The sequence below is a fragment of the Electrophorus electricus genome, chromosome 26, assembly GCF_041902795.1.
Source record: "Electrophorus electricus isolate QZ-2024a chromosome 26, ASM4190279v1, whole genome shotgun sequence".
Lineage (NCBI taxonomy): Eukaryota > Metazoa > Chordata > Actinopteri > Gymnotiformes > Gymnotidae > Electrophorus > Electrophorus electricus.
The window spans coordinates 4,849,826-4,872,033 of record NC_137522.1 but is presented as its reverse complement, the minus strand read 5'-3'; the positions used below and the strand labels follow the sequence as shown (position 1 = coordinate 4,872,033).

The 22,208-nt window shown below is 40.2% G+C and overlaps 2 protein-coding genes across 12 annotated transcripts in view; both read right to left on the bottom strand.

Moving 5' to 3' along the window:
- Positions 1-9,892, bottom strand: part of LOC113585739 (arf-GAP with coiled-coil, ANK repeat and PH domain-containing protein 2-like) — a 36,447-nt gene extending 26,555 nt beyond the window's left edge. For 2 of the 6 annotated variants that reach the window (XM_027023425.3, XM_027023428.3), the window contains exons 1-2: positions 9,179-9,875; positions 3,670-3,727 (exon numbers count right to left, since the gene is read on the bottom strand). In XM_027023425.3, coding sequence (XP_026879226.2) covers positions 3,670-3,727; positions 9,179-9,231 — 111 coding nt within the window. In that variant the 5' untranslated portion in view covers positions 9,232-9,875. Of the gene's footprint in view, positions 1-3,669; positions 3,728-6,316; positions 6,366-9,178 lie in introns of all 6 variants that reach the window. The other 4 variants (XM_081708179.1, XM_081708180.1, XM_027023427.3 and 1 more) reach the window with 4 other exon arrangements.
- A 478-nt stretch (positions 9,893-10,370) lies between these two features.
- On the bottom strand, positions 10,371-22,143 carry ppp1r2 (protein phosphatase 1, regulatory (inhibitor) subunit 2). 6 transcript variants are annotated; one of them, XM_081708433.1, is made up of 7 exons: positions 21,756-21,891; positions 21,044-21,572; positions 18,321-18,428; positions 17,616-17,699; positions 14,380-14,477; positions 13,234-13,401; positions 10,371-12,705 (listed from the first exon to the last, which is right to left on the bottom strand). In XM_081708433.1, the coding sequence occupies exons 2-7, from the start codon at positions 21,187-21,189 to the stop codon at positions 12,686-12,688; spliced, it is 624 nt and encodes a 207-aa protein (XP_081564559.1). In that variant the 5' UTR covers positions 21,190-21,572; positions 21,756-21,891; the 3' UTR covers positions 10,371-12,685. The 6 variants fall into 6 exon arrangements, with proteins under 6 accessions (XP_081564559.1, XP_081564560.1, XP_081564558.1 ...); XM_081708434.1 differs by having other exon boundaries at positions 10,371-12,702; XM_081708432.1 differs by having other exon boundaries at positions 10,371-12,661.
- Between the last annotated feature and the right edge of the window lie 65 nt (positions 22,144-22,208).

Genomic DNA, 22,208 nt, shown 5'->3' with positions numbered 1-22,208 from the left:
TGTTCCTTTTCTGAAATGCTGTGTTACTTTTATGCCACATGCAGTGGGACATACACCTTCCAAAAAGTTAAACTTTTGTCTTGTCAATCCACAGAGTATTTCCCCAAACGTCTTGGGGATCATCAAGATGTTTTCTGGCAAAACTGAGACGAGCCTTTATGTTCTTTTTGCTCAGCAGTGGTTTTCGTCTTGGAACTCTGCCATGCAGGCCATTTTTGTCTAGTGACCTTGACTGAGGCAAGTGAGGCCTGCAGTTTTTTGGATGGTGTTGTGGGGTCTTTTGTGACCTCTTGGATGAGTCGTCACTGCGATCTTGGGGTAATTTTGGTCGGCCGGCCACTCCTGGGAAGGTTCACCACTGTTCCATGTTTTTGCCATTTGTGGATAATGGCTCTTACTGTGGTTCACTGGAGTTCCAAAGCTTCAAAATGGCTTTATAACCTTTTCCAGACTGATGAATCTCAATTACTTCGTATCTCATTTGTTCCTGAATTTCTTTGGATTGCAGCATGTCTAGCTTTTGAGGATCTTTTGGTCTACTTCACTTTGTCAGGCAAGTCCCATTTAAGTGATTTCTTGATTGAGAATAGGTGTGGCAGGTGTGGCTAGAGAAATTGAACTCAGATTTCCAAAGATGTGATAAGATGTGATGAGATGTGGAGGCAATCACTTTTTCCAAACAGGGCCATGTAGGTTTGGATGTTTTCCCCCCTTAATAATAAAAACCTTCATTTAAAAACTGATTTTTGTGTTTTCTTTGTCCAATATTTACATTTGTTTGATGATCTGAAACATTGTAACACTTAAAACATACAAAAAAAATGATATCAGGAAGAGGGCAAAACACTTTCACACCACTGTATGCGACCAAAATGAATTTTTCCAGTATCGAGGACCAGTATCGAATATACAGAATATAAAGGGAAAAAACCGTTGGAGAGCTCAGCTGTTTGCAAACACGTCATTAACCTCTGATAAGACAAAGGCAATGTGTTTGCAAGACTATTTTATTTGTTTAGTTGGAAGACTAAAATAAAATGGTTTGTTTCCTCAAAAGATCATTGCAGTGGTGTCACTAGGGCTTTTTATTGGCAGTAATTATTGGCAGTCTTTAAAAGAAAAATAAACCTTTTTGTCTTTGAATTTCTGTTTGAAAACGTTTTTAGTAACGTTACCTTAGGGGACCAGAGGCGTCAATCAACCCAACCAACCCATATACTTTTAAAAGTATATAACTAAATCACTAGGTTTCACAGCAAAAAGTTCTAACAAACACACACATACACACAGCTAGGTTAGCTAGCTAGCTAAGGCTGCGAGCTGACATTATAACTTATTGAATCACGAATTCAATAACAGTAAAAAGATATAAATGGGTAACTTATCGGTTAGCTAAAAATAAGTTAGCTGCTTTCCTTGACCCCCAATAACCTGAAATGTGTGAAATCTAATGCATTTCGTACAGGTTCTGGTTGAGCCAGGATATCACTATTTAGCGTTCACGTTTCCCATTTTGTGTTAAACTTGCAGAGCGATCGGGAGCAGCTGAGTGTTGCGCAGCGCTCCCTGGGTAACGCAGTTTATACAGGGCCACTATAAGGGCAGGGCTCCAGGACTCGCAGATACTGTAGTGTGACTTTAAAAAAGTTTTAGTAGTGTGCTAAAGCTCACAGTTTTAATAAACCCAAGATGTTGAAATAATAACTCATCTGGGGCTAGCATCAAAACATTCAGGGTTTAAGCCCTGAAGGTCCACCCTTAACAATGCTCTAGTGCCTTAATTTATTTTTCATTTGTCGTTTAAAATACCCTTTACTGTATTTGTAATTGTACCAATTAACTACTAACCAATTAACTAGTAGTAACTACTACTACCAATAGTATTTTGTACTATAATTGTATTATATTGAGTGCTTTGTGATTTCTTGTGAGAAAGGGTATTGTTTGTGCGCTTGTTTCACGAAGCATTGGATTCACTGGAAACATTAAATGTATTTAAAAAAAACCCTATAAAACGTAAATACATTTTAATGGCATACAACAATATAGCAGAATAACAATTCTTAAGCATTAGTGCCATCAATCTCATTCGAGAAAGGAGAAGTGTCTAGTTGAGTCCTTCCAAGTCACACTGAGAACGCCGACCCTTCCGCCAAAGCTCTGATTATTTGAAACTTTTTAACCAAAGCTCTGTATCCCAAAAAATGACATTCGGCACACCCCTAAAAAGTATAGTATTACAAATATGATGCATCTTAAAAAGGGGCATCTTTCAGTAGTCATTTATATTGACAATATTAGGCTGTAGTGCTGTGGGTGGGAGACATGGGGTTCATGAAGTTGCACTGCAGAACTCTAGCCCTCCCTCTCCTCCTTGAGGTCTGGGAGAATATCCTTTCTCAGCATGAGTAGGAAGTGACACCAACAAAACACATGGCGTGAGTCATTCAGACACAGGATACAGGGTGGGACTACAGCCAAAACAATGCCCTGCGCTTTCTCCCCTTCTCTCTCCATAATGCAAACACTCTCCAACTTCTGCTCTCTACATCAATAATCACGTTTACATGTAGCCTGATAATCTGTTAATAATCTGACGTAGTTCAATCGGAATAGAATACATCCATGCATATGCCTCAGTCGGAAAAGACTAGCCCAATTGAGGTAATTCCGAAATGCCTCAATTTCCATCCGAATAAATGAGGTGGGTAATCATTTAAACAATCCATTAAGTAGAAGAATAACAGCCATGTAAACACCAGGATCTGATTACTTTCCCAGTCAGAAAGTTTAGGTATGTTCTGCGCATGTACCTTTGTGTGTCAAAGGAAGTTTACAAAATTACAAAATAGTAGGAGCAAAACAGTGGTCTGGAGAAGAGGCGAAGTTTATGTTGCAAACTTCAAAAGACTTAAATATAATAAGCACGACGGAGGGCCGCAAGTCACACAATAACTATGTTGTTCAGACAAGCATTTGAACAAATGAAGGACTGCGGGTTCATATGAACTAGAGCAAATTAAAAACAGGTGTCATCTGAACATTTTCTTGCCACTCAAAATCTGAGAATTCCTGTATTATGACTATCCCACCAGTCTTTACTACACACTGTCACGGGCATCGGAATGTTTCAAGACCTGGCCTCTACATCTTGCCCCTTCGGTAATATGTGAATGTCAAGCACATTTTCCAATTTTAAACACAAGGGTGGGGAAAAAAACAAAACAACAACAACAACAAAAATGCAACAACTGCAAACTCAGGTAACACAGGTTAGCTATCTAAGATGCTTCACTTTCTCTGACTGGACTCACATGAAGCATGAAGCTCATTGTCATGGTAACATGTACAATGAGTAGTACTCTACACATTCGTGTCATTTAGGATTGGATTACTTTTACTTACAGGGTGCATGTAAATAGATTTTTAGATAGTTCAAAAGAGTGTTCATATAAACACCTCAGCCTTAATCTGTAATCAGAATGAATTCAATCAGATTTGAGAATCTTTGCCTGTAAACGTAGCCAGTGCTATGTAGCACCCCAACGCTCAGCCCTGTGCTTTCTTGCTCACTCACTCTTACTCCATTGCTGCTATGCAGATTGAGCCTGGGAGTGCAGAAATGTAGGGTTAGAAGAAGAAACTATGCACACTCAGTTCTAAACTTACCTTGTCAAGCTTGGACTCCAGCTCACACACATCTCCCTCCACTTCCTCAATGGTAGCCCTGATATAGAAAAGAACAATAACAGTCAGTGAATGTTAGTCTATGGCAGAAAAAAAAAAAAAAAACAGCTAGCAATAGCCACAAAATCAAAGACAAACATCCACCAAGTCAAGAGGTGTTAGAAGACCACTGCATTCGCTTAGCCTAAAAGGGCAGTTGCAGACTGGCTGCACTGAGGGCTATATGTACTTCCAGGTCACTCAGAGAGGAGCCAGATGTACCGTGATAGAGCTGCACCTCTCACACACATACAAAAATATGTGGTTTATAAACAGCCTGTTTATCCCATCTCATTCTAAAAATGGCTTCTTTATGAAAGGAAACTGGCATAGCTCAAACTGAAGTATAGAGCAATAATACTTAGACTGTACAAATTGGTCAGTCCAGGCAATTTTCATTTCATTCCAAATTTTTCATTTAAGGGTGTAAAAATTCTCTCATGACAGTATTCCAACTCATATGCATATTGTCAAGTCCAGTTTTCTATTCATTTCTCAATTAATGCATTTAAACAGCATCAGGGGCTGTGGTAGCTTAGCAGTTAAGGTACTTGAACCAGCAGCCTTCCAATGTCAAGTACCTCAACCCCCACCACTGCCAAGCTGCCACTGTTGGGCCCCTGAGCAAGGTCCTTAACCCTCAATTGCTCAAGCTGTAGTCAGTCATAATTGTAAGTCGCTTTGGATAAAAACGTCAGCTAAATGCATATCTATTATTATTATTATTATAAAATAAACACTGCATATATTAGCTGTTAAAAGCATTTGTGTGATCATGGCAGACTTCAAAACTCTCTTCTTATTGTCTTCAAGACAAAGACAAGCAAACAACCAGAGCATTATGACAGCGCACATATTTGGGTAATCCTTAGCTCCAGGAAAAACATAAGTCATGCCAAAGTCCCCAAGCAGTGGTGATCAATTCCCAGCATTGCAGGGATGGGGACAACAGCTGGGATATCACAATGGCCAGTCAGCTGCACAAAGTCTTCAGCCAAATACCACTCCTTAGGAATTTAGAAAGGAGGGGAAAAAAAACCCCAAAAACAAACAAACAAAAAACAACCACACACAATATCATATGAACCACTTCCCAAGCATTTCAAATATTCTATAAATGCACAGGCATGTAATTGCATGAGTCTATTCATTGAATTATATAGGTGAAAAGTTCATCTAATTTACTATGGACATTGCAATCCTGCTCCTGACTGGGGTCTGGCAATTTGGAGAGTTGTTGAATGGGGTCTGGTGGGATGTGGATGGTGGGTTAAGGAGAATGTAAATGTTAGTCTGTTGGGTGGGGGTGGTTGTGGACAGCTGGCCCTCTAAAGCACATCTAGCGTCATTCACAGTGTATGAAGATAAGATACAAAACACATGGACGTAACAAAGGTGCTCTAAAGTCTAAGTACAGTTCACAAGCTTGTGAAACTGTCGCCACTGGAGAAATATTGTAAGAGAAGGAGGCACCTTCCTGGAACTGCTCTTGTCCATGGCAATGCAATAAGCCCAGCAAGAGAGTGTGGAAAGGTCTCCCATGAAGGAACTTCAAGTGGGATGAGGAGGGACTGGCCATCGCGCGCACACACACACACACACACACACACACACACACACACACACACACACACACACACACACACACACACACACACACACACACACACACACACACACACACACACACACACACACACACACACACACACACACACACACACACACACCTCCTTACAGCAAGGACTGCCCAGATGGGCCTGACCCACAAAATAATCGATTCAGGGCTAAAAACTGAAGTTAGACTAAGATACTTATTTCACCGATTAATATACAAATAAATAATACATTATGTAAAAGCCCAACATTAGGCTATGTGTTAAATATAACAAAAACATGGCTATTGTCCAAATGAGTCATAACCAGGCAACTAAACCATAGTGAAATGGTAGGATAACATCTGCTGAGCTTCCCCCCCCCCAATCTTTTTTTTTTTAAACATACGTCTTAAATCTAGTCAAATAAAAACATCATGAAGAGCAAAATATATGCATCTTAAAAAGCATCATGGAATAAATCTCAAATTCTTACCATGTTGCATGCATGGTAGTAGTTGAAGCTAAACATACACAGATTAAAAACAGGATGGTGTGTTGTACTTGGCTCAGTTTCAAACGGTTTCTCTGAAGCATAGAAACCATGCTGATCTGTCATAAATGCCTCATATATGGGGAACTGAACCCCCCCTTTCTCCAGTAGGCTGAAAACAGCAGTGAAATTCTGTCAAGAATAATGACCTCCCAAATTGGTGTTTTGTTTTTTTTTTCTTTGATTGTTTTTTTGTTAAATGCTGAAATGAATAGGTTGACAAATGTTAATAACCATTCTCTGCACTCTCTCAAGAAGAATTAAGATTCATTAGTTTTGGATCATTTGCCCAAGGGCAGTATTGCAATGTTTAAATAAACTGGTAAATAGATAGAAATGAATTTTGCAGTGAGTATTTGTATTTCATGATGAAATGGAAATAACAGAAGAATGGGCTCAAAGTGGGTCTTAACACAGTCATGAAAAGAAAAAAAGGATTTACCAATACGAAATCAAGGAAGGCAGTGCGGTTACATACATCACATCAATACCTGTAGGAACGTCAAAGAAAATTACATTAAAAAAAAAAAAAAAAAAAAAAAAAAAGACACCCACCCTTAACAAGACAAACCACTTTTGTAAATATCTTTGACACAGTGAGCTGCTGTATTCAAAAGCCAGCCAAATGAGTTAGACATGAGTGTACAGAAGGGCTGTATGGGCACCACACCCACCCTCTTGCCCAAATGACCTCGCCTGAACACAGAGGATTGCTGAGGATCACAGGATGCACACGGCTCGCTCACTCGCTCCCTCCCTCCCTCCCTCCCTCCCTTAACTGCTTAAACGATTTTCAAAGTCTGCACTGTGTTACGAAAGAGAGGCTGAGGATATGCTCTCTGGCTTGCTGCCTGTTACCCAAGAGTCTCCGTGGGAGATGAGGAGATGCTGTTACACAGGCGCCACTGCGCAACAGTCCCCAGTGTGAACCCTCCACGCTCCATCTCAGGCTCTGATCCCAGCAGACCTCTACAGACAGCACATCAGCTACCAGCAGAGAGCCATCCTGCAGCAGGGCTGCCCAGCAGAGTCGTAAAAGGACAAAAGGAACTGAGAAAGTCCCTAGGACTGTCCAGTATGCTGTAATGTTCAGAGGAACATTTGCAGAGGGGTCGCCTCCTCTGATGTGATGCTCTTCCTGCCATTGTTGGAGTGTGGTGATGATGACTTTGGGGGGGGGGGGTTGGTCCCACTGAGCTAAGACCCTGCTTGTAGGGCTTGCAGTGAGCCAACTAAAGTCTCTTGTGAGGTAACATCATTGAGGGATTTCAACAGGAAAAGAAAAAAAAATTCCAGATTTCTAAACAGAACGTGAATTCTGAAAATTGTTAAAAATTGAGGACTGTGCATACCCCCACAAAACCGCTAGCTGTGTGCTCAACTGGACAGACATCCACGGCCAAGCTTCCTGTTTAGCAAACATTTCTTGTGTGATCATAGCCAATACAGGCCATAGAGTGCTACTGGGAAAGAGCAGATAATGACTGAGGGTCCATGAGGGGCAATAAGATTAAGGTTTTACAGGAATTCAAACCACATGAGGCAAAGCCACAAAGGAAATCTAAACCATCTTCAAACATGATGATTCTAACGTATCCCTTATAAGCAAAAAGACAGCAACAAAAACTCAAGAGGCAGTGTATTTCCTTACTGAACTTACTGCAGTCAATAGTACTGCAGGCCATATGGGAGTAAACAGATCAAAAACTGTTTACTCTCAAAAACTGACCTGTAAACATCTGAAAACAAAAAAAAATGAAAACACTATTACTGAGGACTGCCCAGGAGCTACTTTAATGCTGAAATATCTCTCTTTTATTAATTATGGATAAGGAAGTCGAGCCAGAATCTTACAGTCCAAGCTGCACAAGGGGCAGCAAGGAAAGCCTAAACATGGCTGCCTTGTTAGAACAGCAAACTTAAGTCAGATGTAAAAATTCTCTGGCAGGAAGACTGAAGGGATTTTGCTCATAAGACAGAAGACAGAGTTATTCCACATGGACTGCGTGGCCTGCATTTGTGCATAGCTCTTTCCTCCCCTCCCACTAGGCCAAATCAAACACTGGATGGAAATAGGGCAGTGCAACATCTGGGGATATTGTGATGTCAATGAAAAGCTACTGCTGTGGAAGATTTGTTAGCACAAACAAATATGAGAAGAGCTTGACTGTTACAGAGGATTCTACAAACATCCAAGGGGTTGGCAGGAACCGAACAAATTGAAGGCTCATTGAACTACACCATGTCCGACCTTGGATTAAAATGGCCACATTCCTCATAAACATTGAGGAAAGCAACCCAAGCAGTGCTAACTGAGGTTTTTAAGGACATCTCTTAGCACATATTTTAGTCTTAGGACACTTTAGTAAACAAAGTAAACAACTACAATATACATTAAACTGCTTGATGAGTGTGATGAACCAGCATGAGCTGTGATGTACCAAAGCAAGTTGGAGTGACTAAAATAATACATTGCTTCAGGGAATATCGCTTTTAAGGCAAGTTCTTGTGAGAAATCACTTGTTTCCATTAAAGCCAGCAAAGCCCACACCACTTGAACATGGAGCCTATTCTTCAGCTGATGCTTAAGGAAAGGCACTCAACACTCCAAAAACAAGCATCTTTCTGGGTCGCCCCCGCCCCGCTAGTAAAAACATGAAATTGTTTTGTTCCTAAAAAGGTTCACCATAAGACTTCTACATTAACAGGCTTAAGAGTATTCTTGAGACATTCACCTACATTCGTTTTGTAGAATATTTAACACAGTTACAATGAAGAAATAGTATACATTAATAAAGTAGAAACACTTTCTACTCAGTGCTGTGTGGATCAGTTTCCTATCAGCCATCTGGCTTCAAGTAAGATAGCTAAATGATGAAGAGTTGGACGGTAAATAATCTTGCACCACAAATGTGCTCGCGTTCAAACGACGCTGCACTTAATCCTGATTTAATGACAACACAACGAAGCGAAATCTCTCCTCTTGTTCACACATTTCTCTCAAATGACGGCTCTCTCCAAATATTCAACTTTTTAACTACTAGCCAGGCGACCAAATTCTCACAGTCCAACAGCAGTAGCGTTAATTACGTTTCACTTGCACGTTAATGGAATCAAAGTTAGCTAGTCTAGGTTAGATATCCAACACAGCCGACGGTTAAAACCAGACACCTGGCCGAGTAGTCCCGCAGAGCTAGGCCAACGTCGTTATTCAAAATTTTAAGATACTATAGCCAAATTCCCTGACCAAAATAGCCGAATACAGACTGCTAACTATGCTACACGACGCTGAAAACATACCTACCTGAACCTTGGAGAGTCTTTGAGACATTCCTCAAAATCAACAGTAATCTTCATCTTCTTTTGAAATAAAAATGTTTCGGTGAAAGATCAAAAATACAACGACAAACAGCTGACAGAGCTGTTTCCTTGAGAAGTCCCAGACCCAAAACAGTCAATAGGGCTCGCAAAAAAACTTAGCCAGGCAGTCTAAATACTGCTGCTACACCAGATAGCTTTAGCTAACTAGCTTGGTATCTAATCGGCGGACGTTAACACGGTTAGCAAAGGCAATTCAACTAACTAGCCTTTTGCTGGCTGGCAAACTAAACCAAGATTACACACACTTAGTTTTGACATAAATTAGAAGTAACGTTGAATTCAAAATACAGTACGTTATATGCTGCCCACAGTAACTGCATTGACCAGGTCTCCCCCAATCAGTGGGTGGGAGATTTTATTTCACACGTAACCAATAATAGACATATCTGAAGCCTCCGTACACATGTGAATGAATGTCACTAGTAAAAGCCAATCAAACCGAAGATGGACAATTTTCTGTAACCTTTTGGTTAATTTAAACGTCTCACGCAAACCTAGACTGGGGAACAAAAGTTATGCTAAACAGTTCCATATTTCAATAACCATACAGCCGTGATTGCAAAAACGCGACTGCTTTTAAGATAATTCAATCGGGATTTCAGATTACATATAACATATGATCTAATAATCTAGACACTTCCCCTTATTGTCAGTTAAATATGGGAAATGTATTTATTTTCTCCTTGTTCACGTGCGATTGTCTAATGCGTAATCCAAACGCACTGGAGCGTGTGAACATTTCTAGCTCGTAGTGACTGTACGCTCCCCGTTTCAGGTTGAACATGGCTCAATTTATTCAAACAATCACGAACTCCAAAAATAAGTCAGTCGGAAACTACATTCACTGTACAGTACTGCCATCTTGTGGTCATGTCTTATTTTTAATCAACCAATTTAAACCAGTCCATACTTTTTTAAGAACACCAACGGTCAACCTCTCTCACCCAGATTAAACCTAAAACTAAATTCGATATAAATTCCACTGTTGATTTTTTTGACACTGCAATTCAGTCCAAGGCCAGGTCTTACTCAAGATAGTAGGCCTAATAAAATGCCTGTTTTTAAAAGGGTTGAAATCCAGCCCATATAAGCAACAAATAAAGATTACAAGCAACCTATTTAAACATATTTTAATAATGACAAATATACACATTTTAAGGTGTAGAGCATGTACATGTACTAGATTAAAACAATGCAGCAATTATCCTTATAATTTTGTGGGGGAAAGTATTAAAGAACACAAATACCAGAATACAACAAAAAGAAGAAAAATTAAGTTAAAAAAGAGGCAGGCAATGTACAACACATCATAAAAATATAGAATATGGGTATGAGCATTTACAAATTTACAGAGAATTCTTCATCAGGTTTTACAGCACATGCCTAGTAATACGACCACCATATCCAGTGTGTAGAGAGTGGATCAATACCACAAGGCTTTCATTTGCTGTAAAAACTCATTTTGCAATCAGCAAATATGTTCCTTGTTTCTTTTGCAAAAACAAGTCATTACTTTAAATTTAAACAGAAATTTTGCATGGTGAAATATTTTAACTTCAGTAATGAGCAACAGCAATCCCATGGGATTTAGACCTTAATGTGTCTGATTCTCAGTTTTAAGTGACCAGCACTGTTTTTTTCTTTTTTATTGCAAGGTGGGGGAAAGTCTGCAAACCTGCTTGTGACTTAATTGTACTCTAGGCACATACATTTAAATGCTTTGTCTGTGTCTTAATAAAAGGTCATGACATTCCTGGCAGCATGTGCGAAATTAGACACTAAAGATTGTGTTGATTGTTTTGGATATCAGGTTAAAAAGGGGTAAAATGACATGCCAGATTATAAACAGGCTCTTCCTGTTGTGTTTATCAATATTGAACCACAGTATAAACAGACATCAGGAGTCAGTACTTGGGACTATAGTGCAACAAAATACCTCAAATAACTAAAAACCTAATGCAGCGATATTATTGTGAGGAATTATAGAAAAAAAACAACAACCTCAAACTAATAAATAAGACTATCTGTACACTATCCTTAGCAGTGAATGAAAAGTTATCACCTTTTTTTCTGGTATTAATATGCAGGTAGAATGGTGATAAATTCCAGAGTGCAAAATATATCACTAATCAAAACAAAAAGTAAAAACCATGGGTAAAGCAGTGGAATAGGCAAGACAAACCAAAAAGATTGCTTAGTCCAGCAATCATTTTTTCATTGTTTTTTTTTATTATTGTATTTGATTTTGAAAAAGCAATGGATGATATCAATACCAAAAGCACACAATCTCCTCAGTAGTTTACATAGTTTTGATTTGTAATAAATTATGAACAATTACCATTTAATTTATATGTTGGGCATAGCGATGATTAGTGCTAATAAAACAGAAAACAAGGTTTTAACCAGCCAACCAGACAGTAGAGCTCATATGAATATTAACATGGGTCCAAACTTCAGGCCAGCAGTTCCAAATCCTCGTTAGCAACCATTAGAGTTCCAAACCTCTAAACTTTACTTAATGACAACTTGGGACTTCTGAGCATTTTTTGTATGTGTACAACTTTGAAACAACTAAAATGACTCATGAGGGGGAAAACCCCCCACCTGTTAGACCCCTGATCTACAGCACAGCCTCAGAGAGATGGAGCATCAGCTGGCTGATCTGAGAAAGAATACTGATTCACTTAGCAGCACTCACCAATGCAGCTGGTGCTGATGTTAACATGAGAGGCATATGGTAGGAAGTGTCCTCTACCGGATGGTTCATGCCAAAATAGAACCAGCTCAAATAATGAAGACAACAGTAACATACAGGCTATGTGCCAGAGTGTAGTGAATAAAGCCACTAAAACCTAAAGCAGTGTTTCTCTGTGATCCAGTACACCATGAACGTATACAGTTTAGGTTCTAAATATACTGATGCCATGGTCTACAGTCAGTTGGTCAGGTTAGTGCAGTAGCGAGTATACTAGCTTTTCTAGCACAGCAGTTTTTTTCACTTTTTTAAGCCAGTCTTCAGGTGTAGGTGTAGCCCTACCAGGGCTGAGCAGAATAGATGGGGAAAGCAGTGGCTTCTTGGTACAGCCTGGACCAGGTGCCGAGGAGCAGGAGCTCTGTGCGGAAGGCCTCCTCTGGAACATGGCGGCTGTCAGGCTGGCATTGGCTGGTACTCAGGGTAGAGGCCTGATTAATAACAGTCTTCAGGCCTTTTTGTTTCTTTGTATAGCAACAGTAAGACAACATACTCCTGGCAACAGGGGGAGAAACCAGCTGGCTGATGTGGTTTTGCACTGCAGTGCTTGTAGAATACAGAGGGGTCATAGGGGCAAGGGGGTCCTGAAACAGTGTCCTCTATGATCGGGAAACAGCACGCAACCTTCCAATGGGGCTTGAGCCAAGGCATGAGCTGCAGGTGAGACGATGGCATTGTTTATGAATCCAAGGAATCTGCTAAAGTAAAGAATGAACCGTGTGCTTGACTGGTGCTTTTAAAAGATGATAGATGAAGTCCCACAGACATTGACAAACTTACATGATCCGCATTTGTGGTGATATGCAAAACTGCTCAGGTATTCAGACACCTCAGTGTTGTATAAAATGTGATTATTTTTCTGACACAGCAAAAACAGACCATCAGTGATGGAAAAAATAATGGTGCACATTATAAATCTACCCTTCTGAGATTCACAATCAATTATTCAGTTTAGCAGATATGACATGAAGTACATATTTTGTTTTGTTTTTTTGTATTATTTGCCAAAGATGGAATCAATTAAATGTGGGTATTTTTGCCACTTAAATGGGAGAGAACTAGGTATAATAATATTGGCTTCAACAAAAATGATTTTACAAATCCTCAATTGTGGCTTTAATTAATCATACAATTTAATGTCTTAAAAATCTACTCACAAACCTAAATAATAGTGAAAAGTAACTATCCTTTATTCAATGGCATGAATAATCAGAAACATAATTTACCATCTTGAGGTGGGTCTACGTTAATATCCTCCGTCTCTGTCTCATCCCTCATTTCCTCGTCCGCATCTTCCTCCTCCAACTCCCGGGCAATCAGCTGTCTGGCCAGTTTAATGTTGAGACCTTCATTATAATGCATTTTCCTCAACATCTGAAACTGCTTTTTTTTGGCTGTCAAAGACAGAAAGGACAGGCATAGCATGTCAAGGGTCAGGAGGGAAAATCCAAAACAGGGACTGTAAGCAAAAACACTAATCTGAACAGTCCTTAGCTGCACTGCCATCTTGACTGCAGGGTTCCTGAGAGATCAAAGACAGACTCTGATTTCAGTTTAAATTCTGAGCTTTGAGGCAAGATTTTCCAAGTTTTTGGAAAAGATCTGTTATCATGAGACTACTATAAAAGAACTGATCATATATACCTGTAAACATTAAGTCAGGAAAAGTGATGGAATCATTTGAGGAAGTTAGTTTTACTGGTGTAGATATCCTTGGAGCAATTAAATCTGTTGACACTAGGGATCCAGACATGATGTTAAGACAGTAACAATCAGTGGGGATTAAAGCAAGCAAAACAGGCTGTAAAGACCTAATTAGACACATTTTCAACTTCTGGATCACTCCCAAATCCCTACAATTCTGCCCTCATACTGTGCCTGTTAATATCTAAAAGTGTACAATATTGTAAAACACAGCCAAATTGACTATGCAGCCCATTAACCTAAATACACACTGCTGTAAGAGTGAATGACTAGAAAGCTGCAGGAGAAAATGCTAACTTTTCACAAAGAATAATCACACACACTGAATGAAACATGTGTAATGCAATTGTTATTAAATAGCAATGGTGATATTGGTGTGCTAAATAGAATTCTAGTGTACCAACACTGCAGACAAGACTTGCTGGCAGATTTGATGTTCTACAGTGCTCCATCATCAGTATCATTAGGAAAGAGGTCCTAGGGGGATGTCATCTGCTGGATATGTTGAGATGGAAGCAATGTGAAATAGCAAAGGGATGGGTTGGTTAGCTGGACCCCGTGCTCTGGCCATGACTGGCTAGCTCCATGCCTCTTGCCCATGGTTGGCTAGCTGGACCCTGTGCTCTGGCCTAGTTGGCTAGCTGGACCCTACACGCCATGCGACCCACCTTGCTGCTCTGGGCTCAGCTCCTCCTCCTCCTCTTCGCTGCTTTCTTCTTCTTCCTCTTTCATAAAGTGTGGTTCTGTGCCTTCAGCTGCTGCCAGCCTGGACGTAAGAAAGTAAGGGTTAGGACATCCAGAACTGATGGATGTCCATGGTCACAGAGCGCTACTTAACTCTAACACTACATTAGCAAAAAACAAAAGATATTCCGAGAGGCACACCAGTGCATGTCTGTGTGGAGAACTGAGGGAAGCCGTGTCAGCATGGAAACTTGAGAGGCATGTCTAAATCCCTATCACAACTGACAAAGTTAAAAACATTATAAATGCAGTTAAAGAATATGCTCTTAGACCATCTCAGCACAACAGAATAGCTACTCTTGATCTATGGATCAAGCAGAAGGTGCTGCCAATACCAACCTGCACTCTTATTCAGAATGTTCTCACTGATTGGAACTCCAGTTATGATGTGATGCTACCTTGAACAGCAGGCAGCTGCTTACACTTCCCCAAAAAGACCCAGTGGTCAAGATAAGGTTAAAGCTGTAGTTGTTTTGACTGATAGAGATGAGTAGCAGAGGAAGTTATTGCGGTTCTCAAACTAATTCTTACAGTCCTGAACAGCACTAAATCCACACATCAAATGAAGACAGACCTACATTCAGAGATATACTCTGCAGTCCTGACTTAGAGAAGTACCTAAACAAAAGTGGTTTTAGATCGAAGACTCTAGTCCATTCCTTACAAGTCAGGAAATAACATAGTGATCTCACCAGCGAGTGTTTAGGAACTGGATAGCTTCAAAAACATGTAATCTTATTGCTATTGTTACATTAAGCCAAATGCAACAGCATCATATAAATTGACCCAATAATAGTGTGTGAAAATTGCATCAAAATACTGATAATACCCGATGTTACACTAAGTTATCAGAGCATATATTATTATTATTATTCAGACTTTTTAAAAAGATGTAAATTTAATAAATGTTTTTTAAATTATAATTTAAATTATTTAATGCATAAAATCTTAAGAATAATTAAAATATAGCCTAACAAATATGATAAGATATAATAAACAGGGAAGTCAGTACACAATGAGTGGAGGGAATAGAATACCCTGCCACGTGTAGATTGGTATGTGCTATGAGCATAGTTCAAAGTTTAGGAAATATGTGTGTACGGAGGGCAAGCAGATAATCTAAAGTGCAGGTGCATTAAAGTGGCATGTGCGAGTAGTGAAAGTCCAGTTAATAAGAGTTCAGGATCCTAACAGCCTGTGGATTAAAGCTTGTTCTGAGCCTTGATAAATTTAAAGTCTCCCAACCTCATCCAACTGATGTAGGTGTTCTGCAGAAATGAAACGGTTTATGCATTGACACACTCAGCCCAACATACTCTTGGGTGGAGTAGTTGCCATGCCAATTAATAATATTACCCAATTTTAATACTCACAAATGCACAGGTATGGCCTTGAGAGGTTACTCTGAACTTCTGTAACTGTCTGAGGTTGTAAAACTACTGCCTTGCTTTCCTTCTTTTGATGTGTTTGGAGAGACCAGGAGGGTTCTTCAGAAATATGTACATCAAGACGTGGCTTCTGTTTGGCCCATCCAGCATTTGACTTCTTGTCATAGGAGCTTCCTGAGCAATCCTCGAATCCTTACATTTTGGTAAAAGAATCATGATGTTGTAAGATTTAACGATTGCTGGGAGTGAAACAGTTTTGTAGCCATTCTTGTACAGCGATCAAGTGTGTTTCTGCCTCTGGTACCACATGTGATGACGGTTGACTTTGTTGAAGTAACCAGTGAGGATGGAGGCAGCCTCTGGGCGTCATAGCTTATTACACTATCCAGGAATGTGGATAAATCTGTACCACTGCTTTTTGTGAAGGGAGGTATACAGCTGAGTGATGGTTGAAATTCATTCAAATGGAAAATAGAAGGGAGAGCAAACAATTGCCAGTTGTTTCAAAAGTAACATCTTTCAGATCACACAAGTTATTGTTGGTAACGAAACAACCTTTGGACTTGCCAGAGTCCATCATTCAATCTATACAGAAAATGAAAAAGGACTCAGAAATTGTATCAAACAATTACACTATAAAGGGAAAGCATTTCTCCAAGTCAAAAACCCCTCAAATATTTTCCTGAGATTTCATAAAGAAAAAAATGGACAAATGGTTTTATTCTTATTTGTCCACTTGATGGATGTGCTGTAATGGCCTCTAGACTGTTGCCTCTAGCTTTGCAAATGTAGTACAGTATAGTTACAATACTGGTTACATACATTTTCAACTGATGCACAGAAACACATGAGCAAGGTCACTTAATACTCCCTTCTCTGGGTGGCCTAGATGTTACTGGGCTACACCCTCCTTATTAATTGGCTTGGCATGAATTACTGTGTGTTTCAATCACAGTACCATGAAAAGCTGATTTTACACACTCAAGACATCTGCATGAAAGAGAAAGATAAATGAGACATTTTAACTACCTACATAGAAGGAAGCATGATTGTGTTGCAAGAGAATAGAACACACAATGGAAGTGGGCCAGACCCTGCCTGGGTCAGGTTTGCCTGTTGCAGTGGTCTGGATAGTACTGGGTATCATCTCAGTGGGTCTTTCATGCAGGTTGGAGCTTCACATGTATGCCACCTCACCTACTCTTGTCAGAAACTACAAAATTTGCTATCTTCCATTCATCCATCACCATTCATGCAACACGTGTAAACAAACCACATCAGTTACAGCAGTCTCACCACAGTCCTGGGGCTGCTTGGAGCAGAGCACCTCGTCTCAGGGTAATTCAGAGCAGGGTTCCCACAGCAAGCTCTTCTTCCTAAATGAGGTAGTATGTGGGGGCTCCCTCTATGATAAGCCTCATATAGCGGCATCTAAGCTAAGTGTGTTCACTAAATACACTGGACATCCAGTCAAAGATATAAAGCAATTTATGAAGGAAAAAAGAAAGGAAAAAAGATACCAGTACTATTGTGTATCTACATACATTACCAAACACTGCTGACATAATGACCTCATTTGTGAGGTATTTTCACTGTCCACATACACAGGGTACTATTAGCTGTTTAACATGTCCATTCCTACTCTGCGGTTTATGCAACACACTACCAGGCTCTTCTGTTGCAACTTCACCATGTTAAAATGGCTGGACTCCTCCCCACCCCCTCTGCCTCTCTCTCTCACCTACACACCGCCACCCCCACAGATCACTTACTTTTTGGCTAGGGCATCCACGGTGAGGGATGCATTCCCTTCTGAATCACTGTGTGCCTCTTCATCGTCCTCATCGCCCACCATCCTGAAAGGGAGGGAACAGCTCTGAGGGTCAGACAGAGGTTAAAGGCACATGGTGACCTTTTCCCAGAGAAGCTTCCGTGGGTTGGGTTGCAATGCTGCCCTTGTGGTTGCTGACAGGGTAGAAATAACTGCAGGGAGCTCACACTGCAACCAACTCCAGTGGAAGCCATAACACATGAAAACACTGTGGATGTGTGTTTGGACGGTTGTCTGCTCACTGTTTACATGTAATAACTCTTCTACATTCACATGTGTGTAATATGACAAGCCTCAGTTAACAGAGTAAAAATACACCCCATTTGCTTCATGTGTTAGACTGTATTGTAATAAGGTGTTTAGAAAAGTGCTGCACAAATACAACTTTATTCATCTGCAATGAATATTTCAATTCAGAAAGTAATTCACTGGTATACAGAAGCATTTTACCAATTCCTGGAAGATTAGAGTATTGCAGGGTTTAGGTTTCCTAACATCTGAAAACTCATCAGCTAACTAGCATACCCATCCATCATCTGAACTGTGTTCGTTATCACAGGTAAAACACTCAATCTTGTAGTTTTTTGGCATTTAGGAAGGTACTGTGTGTCTGTGCACATGAAGGATGCAGCTGCCTTCTGCTTACCGATTGTATGGCGTACTGGGTTCATCAATCTTCATCAGCCCATAGTCCTTATCTGCTGGGTGATATGTGGCCAAGATGTTCATTTCGTCCCATTTCTGTGACTTCTTCCTGAAACAACCGGTCCAAATATGGATCTTAGCATACACTTTTAGGTAAAAACCATTAGCACTGATACAAATATCGCCCCCTGAGATCAGCAAGGTTTAAACAGGGACTCTGTCCCACTTTTAAACTTTAAAAAGTTACATTTCAAACAGCAGCCACAATAAACCTACTAAAGCCTATTATTCTATGTAAGCTACCAATCAATTGGTCAGTGTTTCAGCAATTATAGAAAAGGCAGATGCCTAGTGCAGTGTGAGGGTAAATTACATCCTAAAAGAGAAGCAATATTTTGCACATTTATGTGATGACCATTGATCTATTTAAACTGTACATATAGCATAAGGCTGGAGATGTAACCATATTCTCAGCCAAGAGGCTTTTCTGCAGCTTGTCTTATCCAAGGACTGTTATTTAGAGGTCAGGGGAGAACACTATATCTGGTTGCTGCAGCAGTGATATTCCAGAGTGTGTCTGGCCCCATCTCTCAGGGCTAGTCAATAAGTCTGGCGAGACACTACAGCAAAGTCACGGGACAGGTCAAATCAATTGGTTATGCTATAAAAGCCTCTGTAATAAAAATCACTCACACTGCTCTCATTAGCATATGCCATACTGCTAACACTTTCAGACAGGGAGAGCACTGGCATACAGGCCATCCATGCCGCACAGGCCTTTAGAGTATGAGTCTCAGCCCAAACCTGGAGGGCATCAGCAACATCAGCATATATGTTTTATGGTTTGACACAACTACAAAGAATAATCAGCAATACTGTCTAGATAATAAACAAATGAAGGATAAATGAAAGCACTGGCTTTTCAAGAGTTGAGTCAGGTGTGTTACAGCATAACCCTGCCTTCATAGTCTTTCTTCAACCATCACAGCTGTAGTCAGAATATCCTGGAAATCTTGGATTTTGTTTGGGGTTACTTAAACTGTGTTATGCATAACAGTGTTTAAACAAAAAAAGACACCAAACCGACCAAATTGTGCAAGTAGTAAAAGCAGGAGAGTCAGATTCTTTCCAAGTACAGAATGTTTGCAAGTACATTTTGAAATGGTTACTATCCTTCCTAGAGTTGATGATTTTTTTTTTTTTTTTTTACATGTAGAGCACATTTTATGATTAGTTTAGTGTTGAACATCTTTCAATAAAGCACAAATTAAATGTATGTTTCACAAGAGGCAAGAGACATAGTTTCACAATTTGAGAGAAGGTCAACATTCTGCTTTACGCACCAGTGAGATTCAAATCTGTCCCAGCACACCACCACAGGGGAACATTTTAATCTTCATTATGACATAACTACAGACAAAGAACAAATCAGAACTAAACAGCAGGCTTGCTCTGGCCAATTATAATTCTCAAAAGCATACAGAGCTTGAGGGAAAAGAAATCAGGTAACCCAATGCATCAGTCCAATTTCATTCTTTTGGGGAAAGTGAGACATTAATAAGTGTAAAACCAGAATAAAAATTAGTACCCTGCAGCAGAGAGGGCCCATATTGACATGATGTCCAAAACAAATAAGCACATATCAAATTAAGGTCCAGGATACCACAACAGGCAGACTGGCACCCACTTTATTTTCAGTGTAGACAGGTCTTGCATCAGTGCTGAATGACCTAAAGTCAAGACAGTTTCATCTGTACATTACTGAAATCAATGTATGGTAAAAGGTCTCCAACCATGAATCTTGTATCTAGTTCTGGATTTTGTAATACTAGTAATTAATTTATGTAAAATTTGAGTATTTAAATCAGAACCCTCAGTCTGTGTACGTTAGATTTTGCAGTTTCTCCATAAGTCAAATGTGAAACAGTGGATCAATCAGTTTCAGTAACTTAACTGCTTAAACTAACTACCAGTGGTCAACAAAATCTAGGACCAGAAATTCAACCTGAGCTCCAATTGAGTTACATATACTGCATGTGGTATAAATACAATATAACTGAATATGATGCAAGTTGCTGGCTGACAATAACTCCCCAGAAGGGAGGGAGTAGACAATCTTGTTAGATTCTGGAAGGATGCTAACAAGGAATAGTATCCAGACAAGCATATGCTGAAAAGCAAGTGAAGGAAAAAAACCTCTTCAAAGGCAGAGCACCAGGAGAAGTGACACATGAAAAAACTGACTGCACCACTATAGGTGGAGTAGAGGGATGAGATGAGATGCTAGTGAAGGTTACTATCAGCCTAGCAAATGAAGAGTTGTGCAGGACACAGGCTGCAATCCTTGGATTGGCTGCACCAAGAACACTTAAGGAAACTTTTCAATTCCCTTTTTCATGCATACACTATTTTGATGTTTGTAGAGACATCTCCAGAGAGAGATGGAGCAAGTGGATTTCCTGCAGTGTGTCCCAGGTTCCCACAAGTGGGACAGAGAGCAGGTTTAAGAATAGTGTAATTTAAGGGAGAAATACAAAAAAAAAACATTGGAAAGAGGAGGTAGACAACACTGTTATACATGCATGATCGTTACTTGTTTGTCATTTGAACCAACAATGCTGTCCTCAATTGCACATTTCACTGGTGCCGTTTGCTTTTCAAAGAGCAATCCAAACATATATATTTTTAAAATAATTATGTGGAATAAATGTTAATATAACTTACAGCTCAGAGAACATGTAGGTCCTACTGTCAACTGTCAACCTCTCTCCGGAGTAAAGTACCGAAAGGGATGAGATCAATACCCTAGACACCATCCTACCACAACGACATACTAATAATTTCAATCTACAGTGACATCTCGGTCCCATGGTGTTCCACGCAATGGCACGAGTACATTCAAACCACAGCCTAACCAAATTGTGCCAGATTTCAGCGTCGTTAGTCACGGCGAGTACCTTTTTCTTCTGAAGTGGTTTTGTAACGTAAAAAACGACATAGCCAGATATTTTCAGAGTTCTCCACGTCACTACACCTAGTTGGCTGGTCGCGTAGGTAGGTCGCTTACTAGCTAGGTTGGTGTGCTAGCTATACATGTGCGGATTGCTTTGCTAATTTCACATGATAGGATAACTGGTGGTGTCAGGCTTACTTCTCAGCCCAATTAAACCAATTACTTAGCTAGGTAGTATGGGGAATCTGTGGATTTGGTTAAAAATAACTCCTTCTTCTTATTAAGCCGTCTTGATAAAACCTAAAACAAAACATTCCACAAACACGAATAAATACAACACGCATAGCTGAGTCAAAACAGTTGTTAACCAACTTAGCCAGCCAACACGACGGGACTAGCTACTAGCTAGCTAGGTTAGCCCTGTTAAGCTAAGTTGGTTAGCTTACTTTATTTGGTTTCCGACCGGCTAATGTTTCAACTCACTGTTGATCGTCTTCGAGGTTACCAGGTGCTGCCGGGTCTTCCGCTGTAACCTCGGGGCAACCTTTGGCGTTCGCACCGCTGTTTTTGTTCTTCAAAATACCTTTTATGGGCCGGGGAGCAGCCATTCCAAACGGTCACAACCCACTCCCTAACACCACACTTAACTCCTTTTGAAATGTCTTGGCAAGCTAACTAGCTAAGTATGGGTGTAGCTGCCTTACACAGTACAAAACGCAATAAAACCCAAATAAACACAGCTGGAGAACTCCTCTAAGATCAGTCTCAAACGAGCTTTAACAGTTGTCAGCCAAAGTCTGTGTCTGACTTGTGGGGGCACACGCCTTTACCCGAGCGCACAGCTGTAGCGGCCGGCGGGCGAGGAAGTGGGGCGCCGCTGTCGTCACGCCACGTCCGCATCATCGCGAGGTTTCGCCGTCGCTATGGTAACACTGT